At 42.5% G+C, this 23,891-nt stretch overlaps 1 protein-coding gene across 1 annotated transcript in view; it reads right to left on the bottom strand.

Moving 5' to 3' along the window:
- LOC144768928 (alpha-2-macroglobulin-like protein 1) overlaps window positions 1–23,891 on the bottom strand; it is a 451,046-nt gene that overhangs the window by 88,777 nt on the left and 338,378 nt on the right. The window contains exons 23-25 of the mRNA XM_078652935.1: window positions 23,670–23,750; window positions 23,302–23,478; window positions 6,161–6,242 (exon numbers count right to left, since the gene is read on the bottom strand). Of these exons, the coding sequence (XP_078509061.1) occupies window positions 6,161–6,242; window positions 23,302–23,478; window positions 23,670–23,750 (340 nt within the window). The remainder of the gene's footprint in view (window positions 1–6,160; window positions 6,243–23,301; window positions 23,479–23,669; window positions 23,751–23,891) is intronic.

Genomic DNA, 23,891 nt, shown 5'->3' with positions numbered 1-23,891 from the left:
ACACGCCCCGCTGCAGTCCGCTATCCCGCTCCATTCCGCCTTACTTACCGCTCCTCCCCGCGTTTCACATACCTCATGGCTCTGCAGTCTTGCTACGTTCTTCGCTCCTCCATGCGCTGTTGTCCTCCATTCCACTCAAGTCCGCCTTACTTCACCGCTCTTCCCCGCGGTTCACGTACCTCATTCCCTCCAGTCTGGCTAAGTTTTCCACTCCTCCTCGCGCTGTTGTGTGCTCCTCCTCGCGTTCCTGTCCTCCGATGATGTCAGCACGCACGTTGTTAGCACACACGGCCGGCGCTACTTCTTAGGGACTACTTTTTTTTATTGTTTATTTTTAAATAACGTTTATTTTTATTTTCTATTATAGCCTATGTCAATCTACTGGAGCCCCCCTTTCCAACGCTGTATTGGGTGTTGCGATTGGTGGTGTACTTTTCGAGTTTACCTGGCTCAAAGGACACAGTTCTCTCTTTATAATAGGAGTATAGATATAAAAAATAAATATATACAATTAATCTACATAAATATTTAAACATTTTTTTGTAATTGTTCTCAAGTTTAATAAAATGTCTACTTTTCTCTATACATTATCGTGGGGAGATCTCCACCACCCAATTTTTGGAGTATGATGGTGCAGATGCATCCGCATCCCAAAGGTGTAAATTTCAATGAGTTGTTGCATTCAGGAATAAAGGTCTGGAAGAGTTGTATCTGCCATGAAAATAAAGTTATTGTGGACTGTAGTGGTGATTCCCAACATCATCAAAGCGCTATAGAGGGGAAAATCAGTGGTTTTAAACATGAAAATATAGAATGCTAATAATTCTTCCAAAGAACTGTTCTCTCTCCTTAATTCCCTTTCTTCTCTAGAACGTGTGGCAGCCCTATTTCCATCATCTTTAGAAAATTGCAATAAGATTGCTTCCTTATTTGCTTCTAAAGTAGCTAGGATAGTTGTGTGGCCTTTAGTTTATCCTTGCCGGGTCGCCTCCAGGGGTGTAGGCTCTAAGGCTGTGTTTAAGCGTTGTTGGACTGTGCTCTGCCGGCCATTGGATGTAGGCAGCCTAGCTGTGTTAAGTGATACTATGCTGCTCAATAAAAAACGTTTGATTCTAAAGTAGCTAGGATATATGACATCTTTGCGGTAGAAGCTCGCTGCTGCATAAATCTAAATACCTTTTTTGACGAATCTCCAATTGAGAACGGTCTCAATGAATTTAGGACCCCCCTCTCTGGAAGACTTGAAGAGCCTGACTATGAGCAATAAGTCAGGATCCCATCTAGATCCAGCTCCACCTAAAATGTTGATGCAAGGGATAGAGACTATTCTCCCTCACGTACAACAGCTGATTTCTCTGTCCATTAACTTGGCGAAATCGCGCAAAAATGAAAGCACGCCATAGCACTCCGACTGCAGAAAAAACCCTCTTCTGACCCCATGCAACTAGAGAATCCAGGTCCCATCTCACTTTTACCATTCTTCGCCAAAATTACGGAGAAAACAGTGAATAACCAACTCACACATTATATCAATTTGAATGATTTGCTTCACCCTACTCAATCGGGTTTTAGGGCCTCTCCTTCCATGGAGTCAGCCCTATTTCTCGCTACCAAAACCTTGAGAAGGTGTGTGGATGAAGGACAAACAGCCACTTTGGTGTTACTTGACTTTTGACAACATATCGTATAACCTACTCCTTCGGAGGTTAAGTCGGTGCGGAGTCAGCGGTACACCATTACGATGGATGACCTCCTCCCTTCTAATGCGGAGCTTGCAGTTGCCCAGCATCTGCATATTTCAGACAGCATTACTCTCACGCAAGGGGTTCCTAAGGGCTCCATACTGAGCACTACCCTATTTAATCTATACATTTGCCCCCTGGCGGAAACCGTGGAAAAACACAATGTAAAACTTGTATCATATGTGGATGATACGCAGTTCAAAGTAACTCTATCACAGGACCCTGTGGTGGCTGCAACACAATTTTCTCTATGCTTAGAAGAGCTAGCCTCCTGGATGACCAACAATTGCCTAAAACTCAAAGGCAACAAAACGGAGGTAATGATAGAGGGGGAAACACCTTCTATCTAGTCATCGGCTTGGTGGCCTGAGGCCCTGGGTCAAACCCCTGTCCCAAAAGCAAAAAACAGAAATCTGGGGATGCGGTTTGATCCCAAACTCTTGTTTGAGAGACAAATTAGGAATGTAGGGGCAAGTGTTTTGGGACCATTAAAGTCCTAAGGAAGCTCCTGTACCTTCAACGGCCAGGAAAGCAGTTGTACATGCCCTAGTCATGTCCCAAATAGAATATTGTAACATCCTCTACTTGGGGTACACCAAAAGGAATCTAACTAAACTCCAACATATTCGAAATCCTGCTGCTTGCTTGGTCCCTAATCGCTTGAGAGGAGCATCTACCTCTAAAGCTCTGACTACTCTTCACTGGCTACCAGTGGAGAAGAGGATTATGTGCTATTGCCACAGAATCTTGATGAACAGCGCCTGAGCTACCTGCGATCTATGATTAAACCCTACACACCTTCAAGTAATTTAAGATCTGTAGGGGCTCACCTTGTAAAGGTGCCAAGAGTTCAGATGGCCAGGAGCCAGGATGGGAGCCCGGTCCTTTGGATATCTAGCGGCCAAAATGTGGAATGCCTTGGTGCCTAATCTGAAGTTAGAACCTACAGAAAGGACTAAAAACCAGGCTTTTCCGTACTCAAATTGAGATTGTTTAGCCCGTCTCATCCTACTTTCTCGCTCATCTTAGCTTCAGGCTTATTCACACCTTCTCTTTTTTATCCCTCCCTCCTTTTGGGGGAGGGTTAGAGTCCTAGCGCGGGGACACACTGGAGGGTGTAACCGGGCGCTTTATAAATGGTAAATAAATAAATAAGGACCCAGGACATTCTTGTAAAGATCTGTTGCAAATAGGGAAAAAGGTTAGGAAAAGGAGCAAACATATGAACTTAATCTAAGTTTTTAAAGTGGCACAGACTGCGTCCGACCCCTTCGGGCTTACATCTAAGGATCTTAGGTTGAGTACAAGTCAAATATAGAGAATTATTAATGTACTTAGAATTTGATGATGGTGGTAACTTGATGTGCCCTAGTAAGTAAATCCAGAAAGAGATTGATTAATAGCCAAAGTGAGCTGTGAAAACCTTTTTCTGACCCATTTAATTAAGGAATCTTCTATAGTACTATATAAATAATATAAAGTGGATTAAAAAAATGACATGTTAAATGAGGGATATTTATATAAAGTGGAGGATATCACTGGGTTAAGAAGGGGTCATCATTTTTGTAAATGTATAATTTGCAGCCATTTACAAAAACTGAAAACAGAATATTAAATCATTTTTGTGCCTCCAGAAAATATTTAAGCCAGCCTAGGGAAAATAATTTGTGAGCAAATTCTAAATTAGAATCAAACCAGGGACATCCCTGGAAATTTTGGGCAGTGACTGTTTATTCCATATAGAAAAATACCCATGAAGCTCAGGTTATATATCATTTACAGACGGCTCGAAAATGGAGTCACAGATCTATTAGGCCTAAAATTGATCATGTAAGGAATGTAGCATGGGATTGGCAAATCTGAAAAAAAGTGCTATGGAGCAACCTTGAAGCATCCACGCGTGTAAGTCAGATTTAGAGAGATATCCTGGACTAATGGGGTCAGCTCTAGACTTAGCTAGTGCTGTGCAGTAAACCAAAAGAGGAAATATCTCTATGTCCGATGCAATGAGAAAATATCTCTATGTCCAATGCGATCCAATGACCCTGTGCCATCATGTCGCCCATTTAGGCATCCCACTAAATCGAGGGTGAATCTGTAACCACAGAAGACAGTAACTGCATGAGCTGAATGGATGACCCAACAAGAGCGTTGGGAACACAACCATCAATGCAGGTTTGTAAGAACAAAGGGAAAAATCATTTAGGCATTGCCATCTCCGGGGCCACCGGCAGGCCCTCATTCCGCATCTGGAGTGCGGGACGTACAGAAAGCACAGAACCATCGAGCCTTACAGGTATAGGACTTGCATAACTGGGATCTAAACCCGATTTAGAAAACATATCCAGAATAGCTACAGACCTCTGCGGAGGTTGAAAAGCCTCTGCATGAATTGCTTCTAGCACTACGCCAATCAACCTCTGTGGGGATGAGGTTGGACTTCTAGGAATTGAAGGCAAAGCCAAAGGCAGCAGCGTCTTGGTATTTTCAAGATGTTTTGAGTTCTGAGACTAGCACATGTGGTTCTGTGTTCACCAGGCAGTTGTCCAATTATAGAAATACATGAACTCCCGACCACCTGAGCAAAGTTACCAACATGGCCAGCACACCCCTTGAGTGACAGTCTTCCCACTTAATGGCAGAATCACAAACTGAGTGTACTGAGACCTCACTGTGAATCAAAGGTTAGGCGTGTAAGTGCAGCAGATTGTTATTTAAAAGTAGGACAACTGGAGTTCCATGGACACCAGTCAACCGTTCACACTTAGGGCCAACAGAATCCTACTTAGGGATAACATTTTGAACTTGTCCTTCTGAATGAGGAGATTTAAAAGATAAAGGACCGGAATGGGTCTGAGGCCTCCATCCTTCTTGCGGTAAAAATAACTCAAGGGAATAAACTCCCATGCCCCTCTTCTTCTTCCAGAGTGCCACTCTATGGACTCTTTGTTCAGCATGGCAAGAACCTTGACCTTGGAGATCGAGGCATATGTCAGAGAGCCCTTCCTGGCAGAAGATAAGATGAAGCATCCAGTGATCCATCGTTATCATCTTCCAATTGGCGGTTAAATGGGAGACCTTCATCTGGCACTGGCAGCGGGGGGGCGAGTCAAAGAGGGTTTCAGGCAGCAAATTCTAAAGCTACAGCTGCTAGTGATGCTGACAGTACCAAAGACATAGAGGTTGGTGCCATGATGGACAGATTCTTCCTTGGAAGTTGAACCAAAACAGGATCTTGGTGGCATCGTCAGAGGAGCTAGCATCATCAAGCTCCCAATGATGGGCCCACCCTTGGAAAGTGGACCCGAGCATAGTAGGGTCATCCTGAAAATGTCCAGCCTGGTCAATGGCTTTGTGGTTTTCAGAATTGGAATCAGAAGAAATGACCAGCCTCAGAGAATAGCATGATGTTTACATAAAGGTCTGAGCAGGACCATTTACTAGAGGAAGAAGGTGAATTCGACTTCTTATGGCATTGTTTATGTTTTTTGTGGCGTGACCCTTTTGGGGATTATTTCCTATCTGGTAACTTACCTGAAGGAAGTGGGAGACACCATGCTAGGGTGTCTTTGTGGGCCTGTGACAAAAATTATTTGGCCTAACACTCTCAGGTGGCTTTGGGGGTGCAAGAGTTGCAGGTGGGTCGCAGTTAGATCCAAGACACCACAAACTGAAGTCATAGGGATCCAGTATGGACATGTTTTCACAAAATGTCCTACAGTGTTTAAACCCCAAACCCTTATGTAGAGACATTTGATCTGCTGAAGAATCTAATTTGGAAGCCACATAGAGGAGCTCTGGTCTTGTGAAGAAGAGGTGCAGAAATTCAGTAAGTTACACCAGGTGCCATTTGGTGGCATATAAAAGGTGGTGGGGAAGATGAAGCCATGGCCATCTGCACCCATAGACCGTTGCTAATAGTTTCTTAACATTTGAACATTTGAACCCCCCCCCCACCTGGCAACATCTGAACTGTTCAGTCTGCAAGCTTAATCTGCCTAAAAAGAGCCTTCTCTTAGTCCACAATCAAAAGTTAATTTGGTATCTTCCATTACCCAACCAGGTTTGACAGACTGTACTCCATCTGTAAGGGAGGATGAAGGCATTACGTCTGTCACCCTGATGGACCACCATCTGTTGAATTTAGAGATATCTGAAACTTTGAGGAGGAAATACTGAGAATGACAGAAACAAGAAGAAAAAAAGAAAAATAGAACAAAAAAAACAGAGCCAGTCTGTTGAAGTATTTTGCAAGGTAGATTTTAAGTTCTTTTTCATTTCTTTACTCACTGAGTTAGGGACCCTCCTTCATGCAAAAGCTACTGAATTAATCAGCAGCAGCAGAGACTGCAGAAGGCATGCAGAAACATGCTGTAGAAAGGCACTTGCACACAGTTAGCCTATCTATGTTTACTCACCAGGTGCTCCCGGAGTCATCGCTGTTCCCAAAGGCACTGTAGGAGCCGTCATCATGCTTGTAGTTCAGCTCCTGTTGGTATCCTGCAGGAGAAAATGATTATATTTATCTTCAGACACTTTACTAGAGCTGTCCAGCAAGACCTTGGTACCTGCCTCTCGACCTCAGGGTGGCATTGCTGTGTTAGTTTCTGCTATTAGAAGAAGCAGAGGAGCCACTGTGCATTGTATTTGCTGTTGTCAGTAGGGATCAGAAAATCCTGCTAAAGTGACCTGTGCAGACAGAGTATGGAATTTTAATGAGTCCTTTAGGAATCAAAAACATGTCCCCCAGTGGCACTGGCCACTAAAGTAAAGCATGACATTGGTTTTTATCATGGACAAGCAAGGGCAATAAGTTACTTACCTCTAGTAACACTATTTCTGGGAAGTACTATATATCTTCAAGCAGATTCTTCACCATATGAATCTCAATGGATGCCAGACAGGATCTGGATGCTTTTTTTATGGGCAGTATCTCTCCGGGTTTGTCCAGGTGGTTCTATGTTCCTCGTGTCATAGCTCCACCTTCCCCAGAGTTGACAACATTGCCATATATACAGAACTTCCTGGTGTCAGTTCATTCATTTTCTTTTGCGCAATTTACGATAACTACTCAAGCAAGGTGACAGCAGAGTATTTTATATACAGGCTCAATCAGTTAGACACTGCGAACTCTTATAAGGGCAAGCTCTACCAGAGAAGGGAGAAGAAGGGAGGGCATTGAGGAATCAGCTTGAAAATATAGGGCCTGAATTAGAGTTTACAGGAGAGAGACTGCCAGATCTGCTGCATTGCAAATGCAAATGCATTACATAATATAGCACTTGTAATTCAGAAGACAAGATAGCCGTTACGTTTGTGACTGAGTATCCCATCCTCCAAACTCTAAATCAGGCCCATACTATCCGCCTGAAATAGAGTTAGAGAAGGAACGCTACTTATTTTACTGATGGATACATCTTCCCGCACAGTCCAAACCCTATGAAAGCGTCCCACAGCAGTACCTTTTGGGAGGAGGGACTAGGTGGTGTTGATTAAACATGAAAATAATGCAGAAAGTTCTAGCAAAGTAGGCATCATTCTTCCGCACACCTTTGCCTCCAGGCAATACTACTTGGCAAAGAAGTGTGGAGAAGACCATGTGACCACTCACCAAATACCATATACAAAAATGGTGATGGATAAAATGCTTGAATGAATCTCAGGCACTGGTAATTATTCAGTCTGCATCCCAGCCTATCATTATTGTGCACAAAATGTATCCTCAGAGTGGACCCAACCACATGCCAATCAGACTTGACCCTGCTCCAATGGAAACAGTCCAGCTGAGACTGCTAGGCCAGGCTTCCATGAACCAAAAACAAGCAACCCAGGACCGGTCTTGCCGCTATTGGGGCTCATTAATCAGGTATAGCTTGGTTCCAGTGTCACATTGTGCACATGATCCACGTCTGGGCATATCAATCCCACTTAGGGTGACACACCCACCAAATATCATCCACTGGAAGATCCTTGGGTCAAATCAGTAGAATGCACCATGTCCCTTCAGGAATGTGCCCAAATACCAGTATATGTGTCTTTCCCATCCAAAGAAATACAGATCTTAATGCAAAGTGACCCAATGAGACATGGTACTCTTGGTTACTGCTTAACCCTTCTTCACCACAATGGAAAGCTGGTCATCCACTCAATCTGGTCTGTAAAATGGGATAGTCTGCTTAGTTTCCAACCAAGGCATGTGAAAGGCAGATACTTCCTTTGGAAATTAGGAAAGGTAGATATACAAGACCAACCAGCCATGGATAAACAGAGTGAATGGTAGCTAGACCAAATGGGTGTGAAATTTATATAGGCTACGGGCCAAAGTAATCACCAGCAGTAATGTGGTTTCCAGAATAAAAAGACACATGCAACTGCTGAGCATCTTTACAAATGAAGTTGCCATGTGAAAGCTCAGAACCCAATTCATTTTCCACTATGAAACAATGAAAGAGATGGGTTGAAAGATTTACATTTAAACTTTTAAGAATTGGGGCACCAGGGGTGTCCTGAACAAAGAAGGTTGTTCAGGAAGATAAAGGACGATGGATATTGCAGTCGATTGCCATTTGATTGTAGAGACCATCAACCACTGCTGGGTGTGGGGGAATAGAAAGCACAGAACATTTGAGAGGCAAAACATGAAGGGGTCCAAACCTTTATCCTGAAACCAAGAGTTACATTTTTGTGCAAGCACCCAGCTTACACTGACTTGGTGGTTGGTCCAAGCACCAAACTTACATCCGCCACCTCCGAATAAAGAAAAACTCTAATTGGCACTATGCAATCTAAATCACACTCAAGAAAAGCAGAATCGAAAGGAAACACATAAAGGAGATCATGAGGCGTATGCACAAACTGCATTTTGTAGTATGGTTAGTAGCACTTCAGTAGTACTAAAGCACTACAAAACACAATTCACAAACCTAAGTGCGTAGGTCTTTGTTTCCTGTGTCTTCTGAGCATAGATCTTCAGCTGTTCAGATGTTTTAGCAGTGAATGTGGAAGAGACAGGTGAGTGGCTAGAAAATGGTATGGATAGTTAGTACTAAAGGGGAGGTGTTCAGGGTGGAGAGAGGAGGGATCAAGGGAAGGCTAGGGAAATGCTTAGGCAGGGAAATTCAACCCTACACAAAAGTGTAAGCTCTATTTCATTCCAGACTACACTTTTATAGTTATTACAACCAAACCAATCCTCAAACATTTGTAAATGTATATGAGCTCGGAGCTACAGTAAATCCAGCCCCACCAATATCCAGTCGAAAGCTCTGCATCACCCTCCAGTAGAAAATAATGAAGATGATGGCTTTAAATTAGCGCACATAGAAAATAAAGTTAAAATAGACTAATGTATGTAACACTTTTTGAAAATATGTAAATGTATTTAATGTTAAAAATAAAGCTGAAATTATAAATCATATCTTCTTAGTCATACTTTAAAAACCTTTTCTCAATTTGAAAATAAATGTAACTTTAACAAAAAATGATGTAAATGAATTTAAATTAATTCTGCCTAACGTTTTCGTAATTTTAATGCATAAAAACAAAAATCTCATTTTACTTGAGGTGTTTTAAAAAAAATCTTAAAAAAGAATTTACATTTAATATACTTAAATAAATTCTCATTCTCATTAAAGTTAAAAATTATTCTACACTTAAACTCATGTATAAAATGAGTTTCTATTACCATTTAACTTACAAATGTTATATATATATATATATATCAATGCTCAAAGGTGTCCACCTTTGAGTAGCACGCGAACAGCAGCTTGGTTTATGTATAGGTGAGGACGGGGATCCACTCGTAGACGCCGCTCCGTACGGGATCTGCCCGACGCGTTTCGAAGCTCCATATGCTTCTCTTCAGGGGCTTTAACGGAAGCGGTGTGCGCAACCATGGGTCGGCGGTTGCGCAAGCAGCAAGCTGCTGTTCGCGTGCTACTCAAAGGTGGACACCTTCGAGCATTGATATATATATATATATATATATATATATATATATATATATATATATATATATATATATATATATATATTCACTGAAAAAACCATAGGGTATAGACCATATATAGGGGTCGATTAGGATGGCGGTTTTTCCGCATCCTCCGGGCCGGCGGAAGTGTCCGCCGGCCTGGAGGATGCGGAAAAACCGCGGCGGAGACTCCAAAGACCCACCGCCAAATTAGGATGGCTGGTGGGTCTGATAATCTGTCCGCCGCTTTTCCGCCGCGGTCGGAAGGCGACCGCGGCGGAAAAGCACTAACATGTCTGGCGGTGTCTATCAGACACCGCCAGGCATATTAGGATGTCTGAAAATATATGCTTTTCCGCGGCGACTTTACCGCCGTGGAAAAGCATACGGACCTTCACTTCGGGGGCCCGTTGCGGGCCCCCTGGGTGAAGGTGGGGTGGGGGGTGCACATGGGGGGTACCTATGGTACCCCCCTGCATTTGCGTGCACAATGCAGCAGGCACCGCGCGGTGCCTGCCGCTTTGTGCACGCAAATGCTGTGCATGGATTTTTTACATTGCGGCGGATGCAGCTTGAAGCTGCACCCGCCGCAATGTTAGAGATGGAGGATGTGACCGCCACACTGGCGGTCACATCCTAATTTGATCGGAGGGAACGCCGCAGCCCATGCGGACGTTCCCTCCTCCTCAGGGGTCGCGGACGGACTCAAGTCCGTCCGCGATCCTAATCGACCCCATAGTTAGGAATTAGCATTTACAAAACCTTATTTTACTCACACAAAACCATTGAAATTCGCATATATAGTTAGTTGCACTAACTATATATCGCGCACCCTCAATCCACTGCTGATCATGTCACATATTACATCATTCATGACATGGTCAGTGACATCACTGATGACATCACTGATGACATCTCAAATGACATCACTGATGACATCACTGGTGACATCTCAAATGACATCACTGATGACATCACTGATGACATCACTGATGACATCTCAAATGACATCACTGATGACATCACTGATGACATCTCATTTGACATTACTGATCACATCACTGATGACATCATTCATGTGATAATACGATGAACCTCTTCAGACTCTAATATAACCTTAGATACACTCAGTGTAAACAGACACTCACAGACTGTCACTCATCCATGGAGTTACTCACACACCTAGTCAGTCATGCAAAGAATCAATCACACCTCCATTTCCTCAACTATACAGTTATACACACCTTACTTATTCAAACATATACTAACACATATTTACTCTCTTATACAATCCCTGATACAAGTTCACAATGATCCATACAGCCACTCACACATTCACTGGCTCTTATGCACAGTTATTTATATATGTCAACTCTCACATGTACTGTGTTTTACATATGTACTTACTTTGACATGTAGCACTGAGATATCCATTCACTCACCAATACACTCATGCACACAGTCAACCGCCCATACAGCTGTTTCCACATGCACTTTTGAACCCATACATCTAGTGAATAAACTGCTCACACATCTATGCACAGAGCCATACACCTCCCAGCCACCCACACACACACTCAGTCCCCCATACAAATACTTGGGCAACCAATCAATAACCCATATAGTTACTCATATAGCTACTGATCAACACATGCAGCAGTTTACAGAACAACAGACATAATGATGCACAAATTAAGACAGTTTAGTCACTAACCCATGCACTCAGTGAGACACATTTAATCACTCACTCATACAGTCAGTCATGCACCTACTAAATCCTTCATCCAGACACTTATACATCTACTCATTCTTCAATATGTAAGACATATTTTAACTTTACAGAAACATACAGTCACTGGATGTTGTCATCAGTGATGTCATCAGTGATGTCATTTGAGATGTCATCAGTGATGTCACTGACCATGTCATGAATGATGTAATATGTGACATGATCAGCAGTGGATTGCGGGTGCGCGATATATAGTTAGTGCAACTAACTATATATGCGAATTTCAATGGTTTTGTGTGAGTAAAATAAGGTTTTGTAAATGCTAATTCCTAACTATATATGGTCTATACCCTATAGTTTTTTCAGTGAATTTTCAAGGTTTTGTAAATGCTAATTCCTAACTATATATGGTCTATAACCTATGTTTTTTTCAGTGAATTTCAATGGTTTTTTAATAGCAAATATCAAAAGCTGTAAAATGTATTCTTCTTTTAAAGGAAAAATATATTTTATATGTATTTAATATAATTTTTTTATGTATATAAATTTTGTGAGGGAACGAATTTATCAACTATCATGCTGAAGAAGAGTGTGGGGGAAAAAAACCAAAGAGGAGGACTAAGAGGAAAGATCAATCAGTTCAAAAATACAATTGCTTTAAAGCATGAAGTGCTTTTCCACACATTTACATTTAAATAACCCATATTAGAACATACAAAATATCTACAGAGGAGACAGTGTACATTGAATTTTAGACTCTTCATTGGTACCTACATGTTGGTACTTACATCACCCACACAACACAACAACCGGGACGCTGTAAATGTAAATGTAAATGTAAATGTACAGGAATTTATATAGCGCAAATCACCAAGCGGTTTCTAAGCGCTTGCTTAGGGAACCCGTCCTGGTATTCCCCTGTGAGATAACCCCGGCAGGGTATCCGCAAGGTGAAAGCCAGGCATCCCGCCGCGAGGGGCCGTTGTGGAGATTAAGCAAGCTATTGCCCAGAGTCGCAGAGTGTGAACCCGTGAATCGAGTAGGCACCGGAGCGAGAATTGTCGAGTCCATGGACATTTTAGGACTCAAGACCCCGCCGTGCCGGGAATTGAACCCTGGTCCCGGGCTGACCTCTGCTTCCAGGTCTGCCTCCTCTAACCAGTGAGCCACACTTCTCCACTGTCACAGATGTATATATTTTTTTGAACGTTAATTTCTCAAAATCCACTGAAGCACATATCTTGAGACCTAGCAAAGGCACATCGGGCAAACAGTCTCTACAATTTTGCCAAGTTTCATAGAAATCCATTCAGACGTTCGAGCTAAAAGTGAGTCCAACCGCCCTATGGAAAACTCAACGTTAAAAACACGTTTTGGGACCCCCCTTTTTTCTCAGCCTCCGCTTGACGAAACCCCCCCAAACTATCAGGGGACGCTCAGAAACGAAATGTGCCAGTTTCCTGACAAATTTCAGCCAATTCCGTCTATCAACGCCAAAGTTATTCAACATAGAATTTTCAGAAATCCCTATTCAAAAAAATCCTAACTATATATACCTACTGGCGACCGCCAGTAGGTAATATATATATATATATATATATATATATATATATATATATCCAAGCTCCAAACATCCAAGGGTGTTAACCCAAAAAGAAGATAGCACTCTCAGGGGTCGTTCCACAGATGATTTATTACGGGAACAGTACAGCAACGACGCGTTTCGCCATAGGGCTTTTTCAAATTGTGCAAAGAGCCGCGGCGCCTGTCTGCTTTTAAAAACGTCATTGTTTTAGCTAAAAGCAAGGAAGGACTATGTTACATATTTACACATGGCCGCCATCTTAACATGCAGTAACTCATATAGGAACAATGCAAGTTTACAATGGTACGCCTTATTATCAACGTTATATACGTCTAGACAAAAGAGAATACATTATTCCCAAAATTCATACACCCATGATGGGTTATAATAGTCCTCACTTCACATGCTACAATCATTCCCTGAATGGGATAGACTTAAGCAAAGTCTTTATATCAAAGACCTTTTATCTCGCCCTGGATGGGCCGAATCAAACAAGTTTAAAAACCTTATCACAAAATGTATCTTACAAAATGGATGTGTCAAAAGAACAAGAGGAATTTACAAAATTCCAAACACAGCAAATAACAGCAAATAAATCTCGAGAAACATGTCCTTGTAAATTACCCTAGGTGTACTGCTAGCTCTTCATGCATATTGAGACCTTTAGGATTTTTACTCTGCATATCTATAATATACCTGGATTCCAGGCGTCTGAGTTTTAATAATCTATCACCCCCTCTGATGTTGGCAGGCACACTGTCCAGGCAAACATATGACAACAGATCCCTATTGCTCCCATGTTTACTGTGAAAATGCCTAGCTACGGGGTAAGATTAATCATTCTTAGCGATTGCCCGCATATGCTCCAGAATGCGCAGCTTGACTGCATTGGTCGTACTGCCTATGTAATTCAAGCCACACGGACAAGTGAGACAGTAAATTGCATAAGGCGTAGAGCATGTTAAAAATTTCATGATGCGTTTAGGAATCGCCAAACCCGGTATTTTATAGGTGAGTGTTCGCTTGCTGAATTTGCAAGCCTTGCAGCGGCCACATGGGTAAAACCCATTGAGGACAGGTAGTTTAGGGGTTTCTCCAGGACGGAGAAAATGACTTGAAACAAGATGGTCCCTCAGGGACCTCGCTTTCCTGAAGGTGACTAAGGGGTTAGTCGGTAGATCAGCTTTTATGATGGTGTCAGAAAGGAGAATATTCCAATTCTTTTTAAAGATTTTCTTGATGAGACCCGCATTATCAGAGTAAGTAGTGATTAACCGGAACGCACCATTCTTAGATTTCACACTTACTTTGGGTTTCAACAATTCTGATCTTTTCATCCTCTTCACTCTGTCATAAGCTCGTGCGAGAACCACATCATTATACCCCCTTATTTTAAATCTGGTCATGCTAGCATCCGCTGCCTTTTCAAAGTCTTCATCCTTGGAATTATTCCTTCTGAGCCTCAATAGTTCCCCATAAGGAATACTGTCAATTAATTGACGGGGATGACCGCTGGTAGCGCAGAGTGTGGAATTCCCAGCAGTTTCTTTTCTATAAAGTTTAGTTTGCATTTTACCATCATCGTCAATGTAAACTGTAAGATCTAAATAGTTTACTGAAGTGCAACTAATCTGCCCAGAGAACCTAAGATTTACATTGTTATTGTTGAGAACATCAACATAAGTGCCAGCTAACGCTATGGTGGAATCTAGGATGATAAACAAATCGTCGATATAACGATGCCATCCTATAATACGATTATTCCACTCTTGATTGGCACTGCTCCAGGCCACCTGCTCCTCCCACCACCCTACGAAAAGGTTCGCAAAGCTAGGAGCGGAGCAGGCGCCCATCGCTACTCCAGACACTTGCCTATACAGCTGTTTTCCAAATAAAAATATATTATTGTTAAGGCTGAATGTCATAAACTCCAGTAACATCTTATTATGTTCATAAAAACGTGCTGGCCGTTTCTCTAGAAAACTGGCCATAGCTGTCAGGCCATCCCCATGAGCGATACACGTATACAAACTAGTGATGTCAAGGACCATCATACAATAGCTGGTTTTCCACTTCACCTCATTAATGCAATTTAGGAAATGCTTTGTGTCTCTTAGATAGGACTTCAAGGACATAACCAAGGGGGAAAGAAAAGATAAAAGGTCTTTGATATAAAGACTTTGCTTAAGTCTATCCCATTCAGGGAATGATTGTAGCATGTGAAGTGAGGACTATTATAACCCATCATGGGTGTATGAATTTTGGGAATAATGTATTCTCTTTTGTCTAGACGTATATAACGTTGATAATAAGGCGTACCATTGTAAACTTGCATTGTTCCTATATGAGTTACTGCATGTTAAGATGGCGGCCATGTGTAAATATGTAACATAGTCCTTCCTTGCTTTTAGCTAAAACAATGACGTTTTTAAAAGCAGACAGGCGCCGCGGCTCTTTGCACAATTTGAAAAAGCCCTATGGCGAAACGCGTCGTTGCTGTACTGTTCCCGTAATAAATCATCTGTGGAACGACCCCTGAGAGTGCTATCTTCTTTTTGGGTTAACACCCTTGGATGTTTGGAGCTTGGACATTATTAACGGGCACACCCCCGTTGCTGTGCACCCGCTCGAGTGTGCTACCGGCTGGTGTTTTGGAGCAGGGGAATATATATATATATATATATATATATATATATATATAACATTTCTATGGCAAAATGAAACCCCTCATTTTGTTCCTTTTCAAATTAAATGTATTAAGTGTTACCACTTTATTCCAATCAAGATGACTTCAGGTGTGCCATACTTTTGTCATAAGTAAGACTGTTAGCGTTCTAGTTGTTCTTTAGAACACTCTGGGACATTCTGTCATTGGGCTATAGTTGGGCTACATCTGGCTGATATTTGGGCTACATTTGTTTTTTTTTGTCTCTGGTGGCCATCTTTGGGCTACATTGGGCTACATTGGGCTACATTTGGGCTCTAACATATATATAGCCCAATGTAGCCCAATATATACTTTTCAAAGTTAATTTTCGTAAAAACCACTGGAGCATATATCTTGAGACATAGCAAAGGCACATCGGGCTACCAGTCCCTACAATTTTGCCAAGTTTTGTGGAAATCTATTCAGCCGTTCGAGCTAAAAGTGAGTCCAACCGCCCTATGGAAAACTCAATGTTAAAAACACGTTTTGGGACCCCCCTTTTTTCTCGGCCCCCGCTTGACGAAACCCCCCCAAACTTTTAGGGGACGCTCAGAAACAAAATGTGCCATTTTCCTGAAAATTTCAGCCAATTCCGTCCATCAACGCCAAAGTTATTCAACATAGAATTTTCAGAAATCCCTATTCAAAAAAATCCTAACTATATATACCTACTGGCAGAATATATATATATATATATATATATATATATATATATATATATTCACTGAAAAAAATATAGGTTTCACACCAGTTATAGTTAGGAATTAGCATTTAAAAAACCTATTAAAGTCACTGAAAAAACACCAGTTATAGTTAGCTGACCATGTCATGAGTGATGTAATATGTGACGTCATCAGCAGTGCATTGGACGCGCAAGTTATAGTGAGTCCAACTAACTATAACGTGGGAATTTCAATGGTTTTATGCGAGTAAAATTCCCAGCTAACTATAACTGGTGTTTTTTCAGTGAATTTAATAGGTTTTTTAAATGCTAATTCCTAACTTGTGTGAAACCTATGGTTTTTTCAGTGAATTTCATCGGTTTTTTAATAGCAAATCTCTATAGGTATGAAATAATATTTTTTATAATGAATTTTATATTGTATAATTATGTAATACTATTTTTTTTATGTTTTAAAAAAAAAAATGTTTGCCTCAGTGTGCTTCCGGGGCGCGTACCGATGCGCTCACCGGTGAGCGCATTGTTATGGCGCGCCCCGGGGCGCGTACCGGGGAGCGCCATTGCCGCGAACGAAAACATCATCGTGACGTATCGCGTATCCGTGACGCCTTGCGTCATAAGACACGTATCGCGTAGCCGCGAGATGCGTCTTATGACGCACCGCGTAAGCGCTCCCGGAAGCGCTCGAGCGTATACGACCGCGCAACGTAAGCGCCCCGACGCGCTTACACTATGCGTCCCGGGACGCGCCCCAGGGCGCGTAGCGTAAGCGCGTCAAGCCATGTGACTTTAAAATAACACTTTTCATTGGTTCAGAACATGTTTTTTTTCCCAAATATTGAGAAACCCACCCATTTCTCTCACTATTGCTTTGTACTTGGAGAGAGCAAGAGGTGTTCTTTGCATTATCTGCTTTTCAAAGTTTCCTGATCTACAGCAATGGCTGCAAGGGAGTCGTCCAGCAGTGATTCTGATGGTTTTTTGCGTGAGGACCGTCCTCACCACAAAACAAAGGACCACTTCATTTGGACATTTTTTGACATCCCTGAAGGAAAAAAAAGGTTAATGCTGCTAAGGTAACCTGCAAGATATGTGGCAGTATTTTATCCAGAGGCAATCCTAATAAAAAATATAGCTTTGGAAATGCCAATTTAATTAGGCATGTCCAGAGAAGACACCCAAATAACTATGCCAGGGAGAGTGTGAGGGACCTGGCACGGAATTTACCAAGAGATGGCAGCAGCACCTCCACTGGTGGAGCAACACCTTCAGGAACACCACGTGGAAGAATGGTCCCTAACGTGCAGCCGGTGTTTGCAGGCATAAAATTTCTATGCGTGGACTGTGATGAACTGCTCTGTTATGGGGAGCAGAGCGTTGAACTCATTGCTATAAAGAGACAGGAACACAGCTGCCGTCCCCGTCCCTAATTTTTCACAATTTTTTGCTCCTGTTGAGCAGTTTTGGAATCCCTGTTTTTGTTTTTCCCCTGAAAAAAATCCCCCAAAAATATAAAATCGTTTTAAAAAAGTATAAAAAAATATTTAAAAAAAAGAAAAAAACAAAGTTCTTTTCAGAACTACCTCCAATTTATAAAAAAATGCTAAATTTTTTAAAAACTTTGTCATTCTTTTTTCTCCATGGTACGCTCCCCGGTGCGCATACCGGGCGCTCCCCCCGCGAAAATCGAAATTTTTTTTTAAAAAAAATGTTGTCCCGTGGGACCCTTTTATGGCCCCCACATCAAACCTAGGGGGTCAGGGGGGTCTACCCTGCCCCCTTTTGGTCATTTCCCCCTTTGTTTTTGCCACCTCTTGTGCCTCGATCCTACCGAGACACAAGATGGCGGCCGCTCCGGACTGTTTGGAATGTTTACAGACACCCGAAAGCCAATCAGCTTTCTGCGCGCGAACTGGCGTAGCGCGCTGGTACGCGCCCCGGTGCGTGTACCGGGGCGCGCCTATAGATATATATATTTTTTTGAACCTAAATTACTCAAAATCCTCTGGAGCACATATCTTGAGACATAGCAAAGGCACATCGGGCTACCAGTCCCTACAATTTTGCCAAGTTTGGTGAAAATCCATTCAGCCGTTCGAGCTAAAAGTGAGTCCGACTGCCCTATGGAAATTAACATGGGGAAAACACGTTTTGGGACCCCCCTTTTTTCTCGGCCCCTGCTTGACGGATCCCCCCCGAACTTTCAGGGAAGGACCGGAGCGCCGCGAGGCAAAGTTGAGGAAAATTTCAGGCAGATTCCTCAACCGGCGCCAAAGGTATTCCCAATAGAATGTTGCGATTTCCCTATGGAAAACAATCCTAACTATACTACTATTATAAAGTAAGAACTGGGAACCTTTGAGGCGGGTAAACTCGGGAACCACAGCGCCAATCCAAACACCCAATACATCATTGGAATTGGCAGGGTTTGCAGAGTGACATAGGCTTTATAACCCCCAAAAATATACGTTCTTTAAAAAATATACCTTACAAAAAAATAGTCCCTTGGAAGAAGCGCCGGCCGTGTGCACGAACGTGCTGACATCATCAGGAGCGCAAGGAGTACAGCCGTGGGGAGGAAAAGTAAAGACGGCGCGAGGTAAGGGACTTCCTGGAGCGCAGAAAGGAGCAGACAATTTGTTACATTTAGATAATTCCCCACTTTGCACCTTAAATAAGTGTAAAATGCCAATGCCTCCGATACCCTCTTCGAAGTGTTGGGAGCTGTTTCTTTTGATGTGCCGTGTGAGCTGCACGAAATAAAAACTGTGAGGGGTGTCAGTATTGCAGGGGGCCCTGAAGCAGCCTTAACGTCGGGGCGGCCGGGGGCCCAGAAGCAGCCTTTTGCTCCCAGACAACGTCGGGACGGGTCAGGCTACAAATAAATGAATAAACAGGCAAAAAGAAAGCCCCTCCACAACTTAGAAAAATAAATAAAACAGGCCTGTGGTTACTCGGAATCGGTACAAGTGTGCAGGAATACAGGGACTGAAGCCCGGATTAACCCTCCTCCCCCCGGAGCTACGGAGACTCACAAGAGGCAGAGATAGTTGATAAAAACACCTGATAACGGAACATTGACGCGGCAAGCGGGGGAGGGAGGGTGGGAGGGAGAGAGAATCAGTGGTTTGTGATATTCATCGGGTGAAGTCATTTCATATTTGTTGCTGTTTCCACTTTAACACCACGCACAGTAAATGTCTCTCCTGTTATAAAATCACATTTATAAAAAATGGAATTCTACATTGCAGACAATTTGGGTGCTGAGGTTTTGTCAGGTCTCTGCCAAAGCGCTGCTTTACAGTGATCAATGAGACGTTTAATCAGTGCGTGAAGACACCAGCATCATTGTGACCAGAGGCCCCAGTTTACGGGAATTGTGGCACTATAAATTGTCTGCACATTTTAAGGGTTGTCAGCATTGCGGTAAGATTGCAACAGGCGTTTTTACACACCCCCTGGCGAGGGTTGCAGACACCACTGCGACCAGAAGCCCAAGTTTATGAGACTGTGGCGCTATAAATTGTCTACACTTTTTAGTTTATTCCTGCCGAACGCTTGCGCTGTGCTTGTGAAATCAATTATATCTATCCATATCCATACTAATATAATAAAGAGAGAGCCCAAACTTTTGAGGCGGGTAATCTCAGGAACCACAGCACCAATCACAACACCCAATACAGCGTTGGAAAGGGCAGTTGCAGCAGAAGGACATAGGCTATGCAGACGTCCACCATATACATTTAAAAGGTAACAGAACCGTGCCAGCAAAGTAGTCCCTTGTGGGCGTGTCTGCGTTGTGCTGTGGGGATGTGCTGGGGCGTGACAAACGCTGGGGGCGTGTGGTACGTTCCGCCCTTCATGCCATGTCTCATATCGTGTGCTGTGGGTGTGTGCTGGGGGCGTGGGCATGTGCGGGCGCTGGATTGCGGAAAAAAAGCGAGCGTTGTGCCCAATATTTCATTGTTTTTTCTTCCCAGATTCTGTACATTCCAGCTCCGGGTGTCCACCCTGCTCCCTTAGAATACCCCTGCACCCCATAATCATAACCCACCCTTACTCCTTAAAATACCCCAACACCCTTAAACACTAACCCATCTTAATCCTATAAATATACGCTGTACCCCAAAATGCAAACCTATCCCTAAACTCTAAAAATACCACTGTACCCCAAAACCCAAACCTAGCCCTGAACCCTATAAACAACCCTGTACCTCAAATCCCAAACCTACCCCTAAACCCTAAAAATACACCTGTACCCCAAATCCCAAACCTAGCCCTCATCCCTAAAAATACAACTGTACCCCAAAACCCAAACCTACCCATAACCCTTAAAATACCCCTGTACCCCAAAACCCAAACCTACCCCTGAACCCTAAAAATACCCTTGTACCCCAAAACCCAAACCTAGCCCTGAACCCTAAAAATAACCCTGTACCCCAAAACCCAAACCTACCCCTGAACCCTAAAATACCCCTGTACCCCAAAACCCAAACATAGCCCTGAACCCTAAAAATACCCCTGTAACCCAGAACCAAAACCTACCCCAGAACGCTAAAAATACCCCTGTACCCCAAAACCCAAACCTACCCCTGAAAGCTAAAAATACCCCTATACCCCAAAACCCAAACCTAGCCCTGAACCCTAAAAATACCCCTGTACCCAAAACCCATACCTATCCCTAAAACGACCCCTGTACCCCATAACCCAAAACTATATCTGAACCCTTAAAATACCCAAACAGCCCAAAACATATACCTCAGTGCCCCAAAACATATACCCCTATACCCATACTTACCTTATCCAAACATAAAAAAAAAAACATGCTTTTACCATTCATGCATTTACAACGAATTTTGTTGTAAATGTATGCATGGTAAAAGCATATAAAATGTAATGCCATGCGTTATAATGGCATTGCGGAGTCATGGTACTTTTGTAATGAAAGTATGCGGAGTGATGGTATGCGGAAAGAAAGTTGCAGAATAATGGGTGTTTACCCTCCCACGGTAAGTACATTGGTGTCACGGCAGCCCACATATCCAGCAACATACTCATATTTTTTCACCATCCATTTGAAAAATGCACAGGTCTCTCTCATTGATGGCCAGCACCGACATACACTTTTAGACACACCTCCCGCCACAAGTTCTAGAATTGCGAACTTTAGAGCTGGGGAGCTACGTTCGAATCTCGGCATCAGCACAACATCCTGTGATTCCAGGCAAATCCCTTTGTCTCCCCGTGCCTAACACAAATGAATGTGTTCTTCTGTAATGTAAATTGTGCTCATGCCATGTTGTCGAGTTCGCGCTATATAATATTGCAAGGAAAAATAAAGTAGGGAAACTCGAGTTCACACACTACTGAACGCGCACTCTTAAGTGCATCAGCAGTGCACTGTGAATCGGAGCATTTCACAGGCCTGTCACAGATAAGAAGTGCTATCAAAATGAAATCCTACAAACAATATACTACTGTCCGGCAGCAATTCATACCCGGACAACGTCGGGACTGGCCAGAAAATAGTCCCGCGTTATAAAAATGGCAGAGTGATGGTATGCAGGATGTTGGTTTGCGGAATATCATCACATATTCCCGGGGGAGGGATAGTCCCTTTCTTGCTATTTCCGTGGAGGCGGGCCTTGTGTCCGGATGTGATGGAACCGCATGTATGATTGAATCTACAGGTAAGTGATTAGATGTGTGTATACATCTAGGAATCACTGAGTGGGTTTTTAGATACTTGTATTGCTGTGTCAATGGATTCAAATATGATACTCTGTATTTTACAAAGAGTGATTAAAGATTTTACTAGTGTATGAAAGGGTGTATGTGATTGTCACGTGGATGATGTCATCAGTGATGTCATTTGAGATGGCAACAGTGATGTCACTGACCATGTCATGAATGATGTAATAAGTGACATCATCAGCAGTGGATTGCGGGTGCGCGAAATATAGTTAGTCCAACTAACTATATAGGAGCAATTTCAATGGTTTTGTATGAGTGAAATGTCCAGCTAACTATAACACCCCTAAAACTTATAGTTTATTGAGTGAATTTCAAAGCTTTTTTAAATGCTAATTCCTAACTATATAAGGCCAGAAACCTCTGTTTTTTTCAGTGAATATATATATAGGCGTCTGGCAGTGTCTTAAAGATTGGAAGCCTGTATCTTGGTGGTGACTGCTGGCAAGTGCTCATCTTTCATTAAAAAGAACCTAATTAAGCTTCCTGTGGCCTCCCTCTTTGTGCTTCCTGAAGTTGGATATATATATATGTATATATATATATATATCTATATTTAAAAGGTCAAAATCATTTTCATTTAGTTTAACATTATATCATTTGGGGTTCTCTGTGAAGTTGGTACCTCCATTATGTTCTATTGGAGGGTATTGCTGTAATAGTGATAGTCATGAGGGGTACTAGGCTTACTAAAGCTCCTTTTTGACAGTAGTACCTTTACACTGGTAAATTTTGCTCCCCACCTGCCGTTTCACCAGTCGGAGACCTAAGTCATTACTTTTGAGACACTTTACTTTCAGAGTTTGTGAATAGTCCAAAGTAGTAAAGTTACTCAAGAATGTAAGATAAAATTAACTAATAGCAAATAACATGTGCAGATTTATCTTTGTGACTATGCTTCAAATTACTAATCCCAAAGGGAATCAAACAGTGATGCAGCAGTAAAGCACACTATCCAGAGTATGTCATTAACTGGTTTTCTAATGGAAGACAGCCACTGGTACATAGTGAAAGACACACAAGCACAAACACACTCACACCCTGGAGATGCTGGAGAAGGGATCTGTCTGCATAGCCTATTCCCAGCTAGGCCACATAGTGATCATGGCCAGCAGCAGACAGTGCTCATGACTCACCTGTCTGCAGGTAAGTGTATGCCTGTGTCCAGATGTCATCAGTCAGCTGCCCCGTTCTTTTCAGGTACTGCAGGACGTAGATGAGGGGGGCAAATGTTAGCATGTTCTGCTCCCCGCAACCGTAAGGCATCTGGATAAGATAGTTGAGGTTCTGCAAAGCCGAACCCATGATGTCACCTGGAAATTTAGAACCACTTTAGAAAAAGTATCATAAAAATATCCAAGCACTTGGACTACTCAGAAAACTGGTGAATTAAAGGGAACTCAGTCTCTGTACCAATTCAATCACTGACCATCTTTCAGATGGGGTTTGTGCTGTGTAGTTGTGAAACATACACTTATTTAGAGAAAGTTAAAGACCCTCTTACCAAAGACATAAATGTATGCCTTTTGAGACCCTGGGACGATATCAGGGAGGACCAGCGAGATCTCCTGTGAAACGGAAGACCCTACAGGGAAGAAACCAAGAATCATTTTAAACACACAAATCCTAAAATGGAAAACAGATAAAATTGCCTCTTACGATTAACGGTTATAGGACATCTACAACATGGCTTTTTTTTAAATCATACATCAAATGATCTAATGGA

Source organism: Lissotriton helveticus, chromosome 7 (assembly GCF_964261635.1).
Source record: "Lissotriton helveticus chromosome 7, aLisHel1.1, whole genome shotgun sequence".
Lineage (NCBI taxonomy): Eukaryota > Metazoa > Chordata > Amphibia > Caudata > Salamandridae > Lissotriton > Lissotriton helveticus.
The sequence above is the reverse complement of the archived record's forward strand: the minus strand, read 5'-3'. Positions and strand labels throughout refer to the sequence as shown.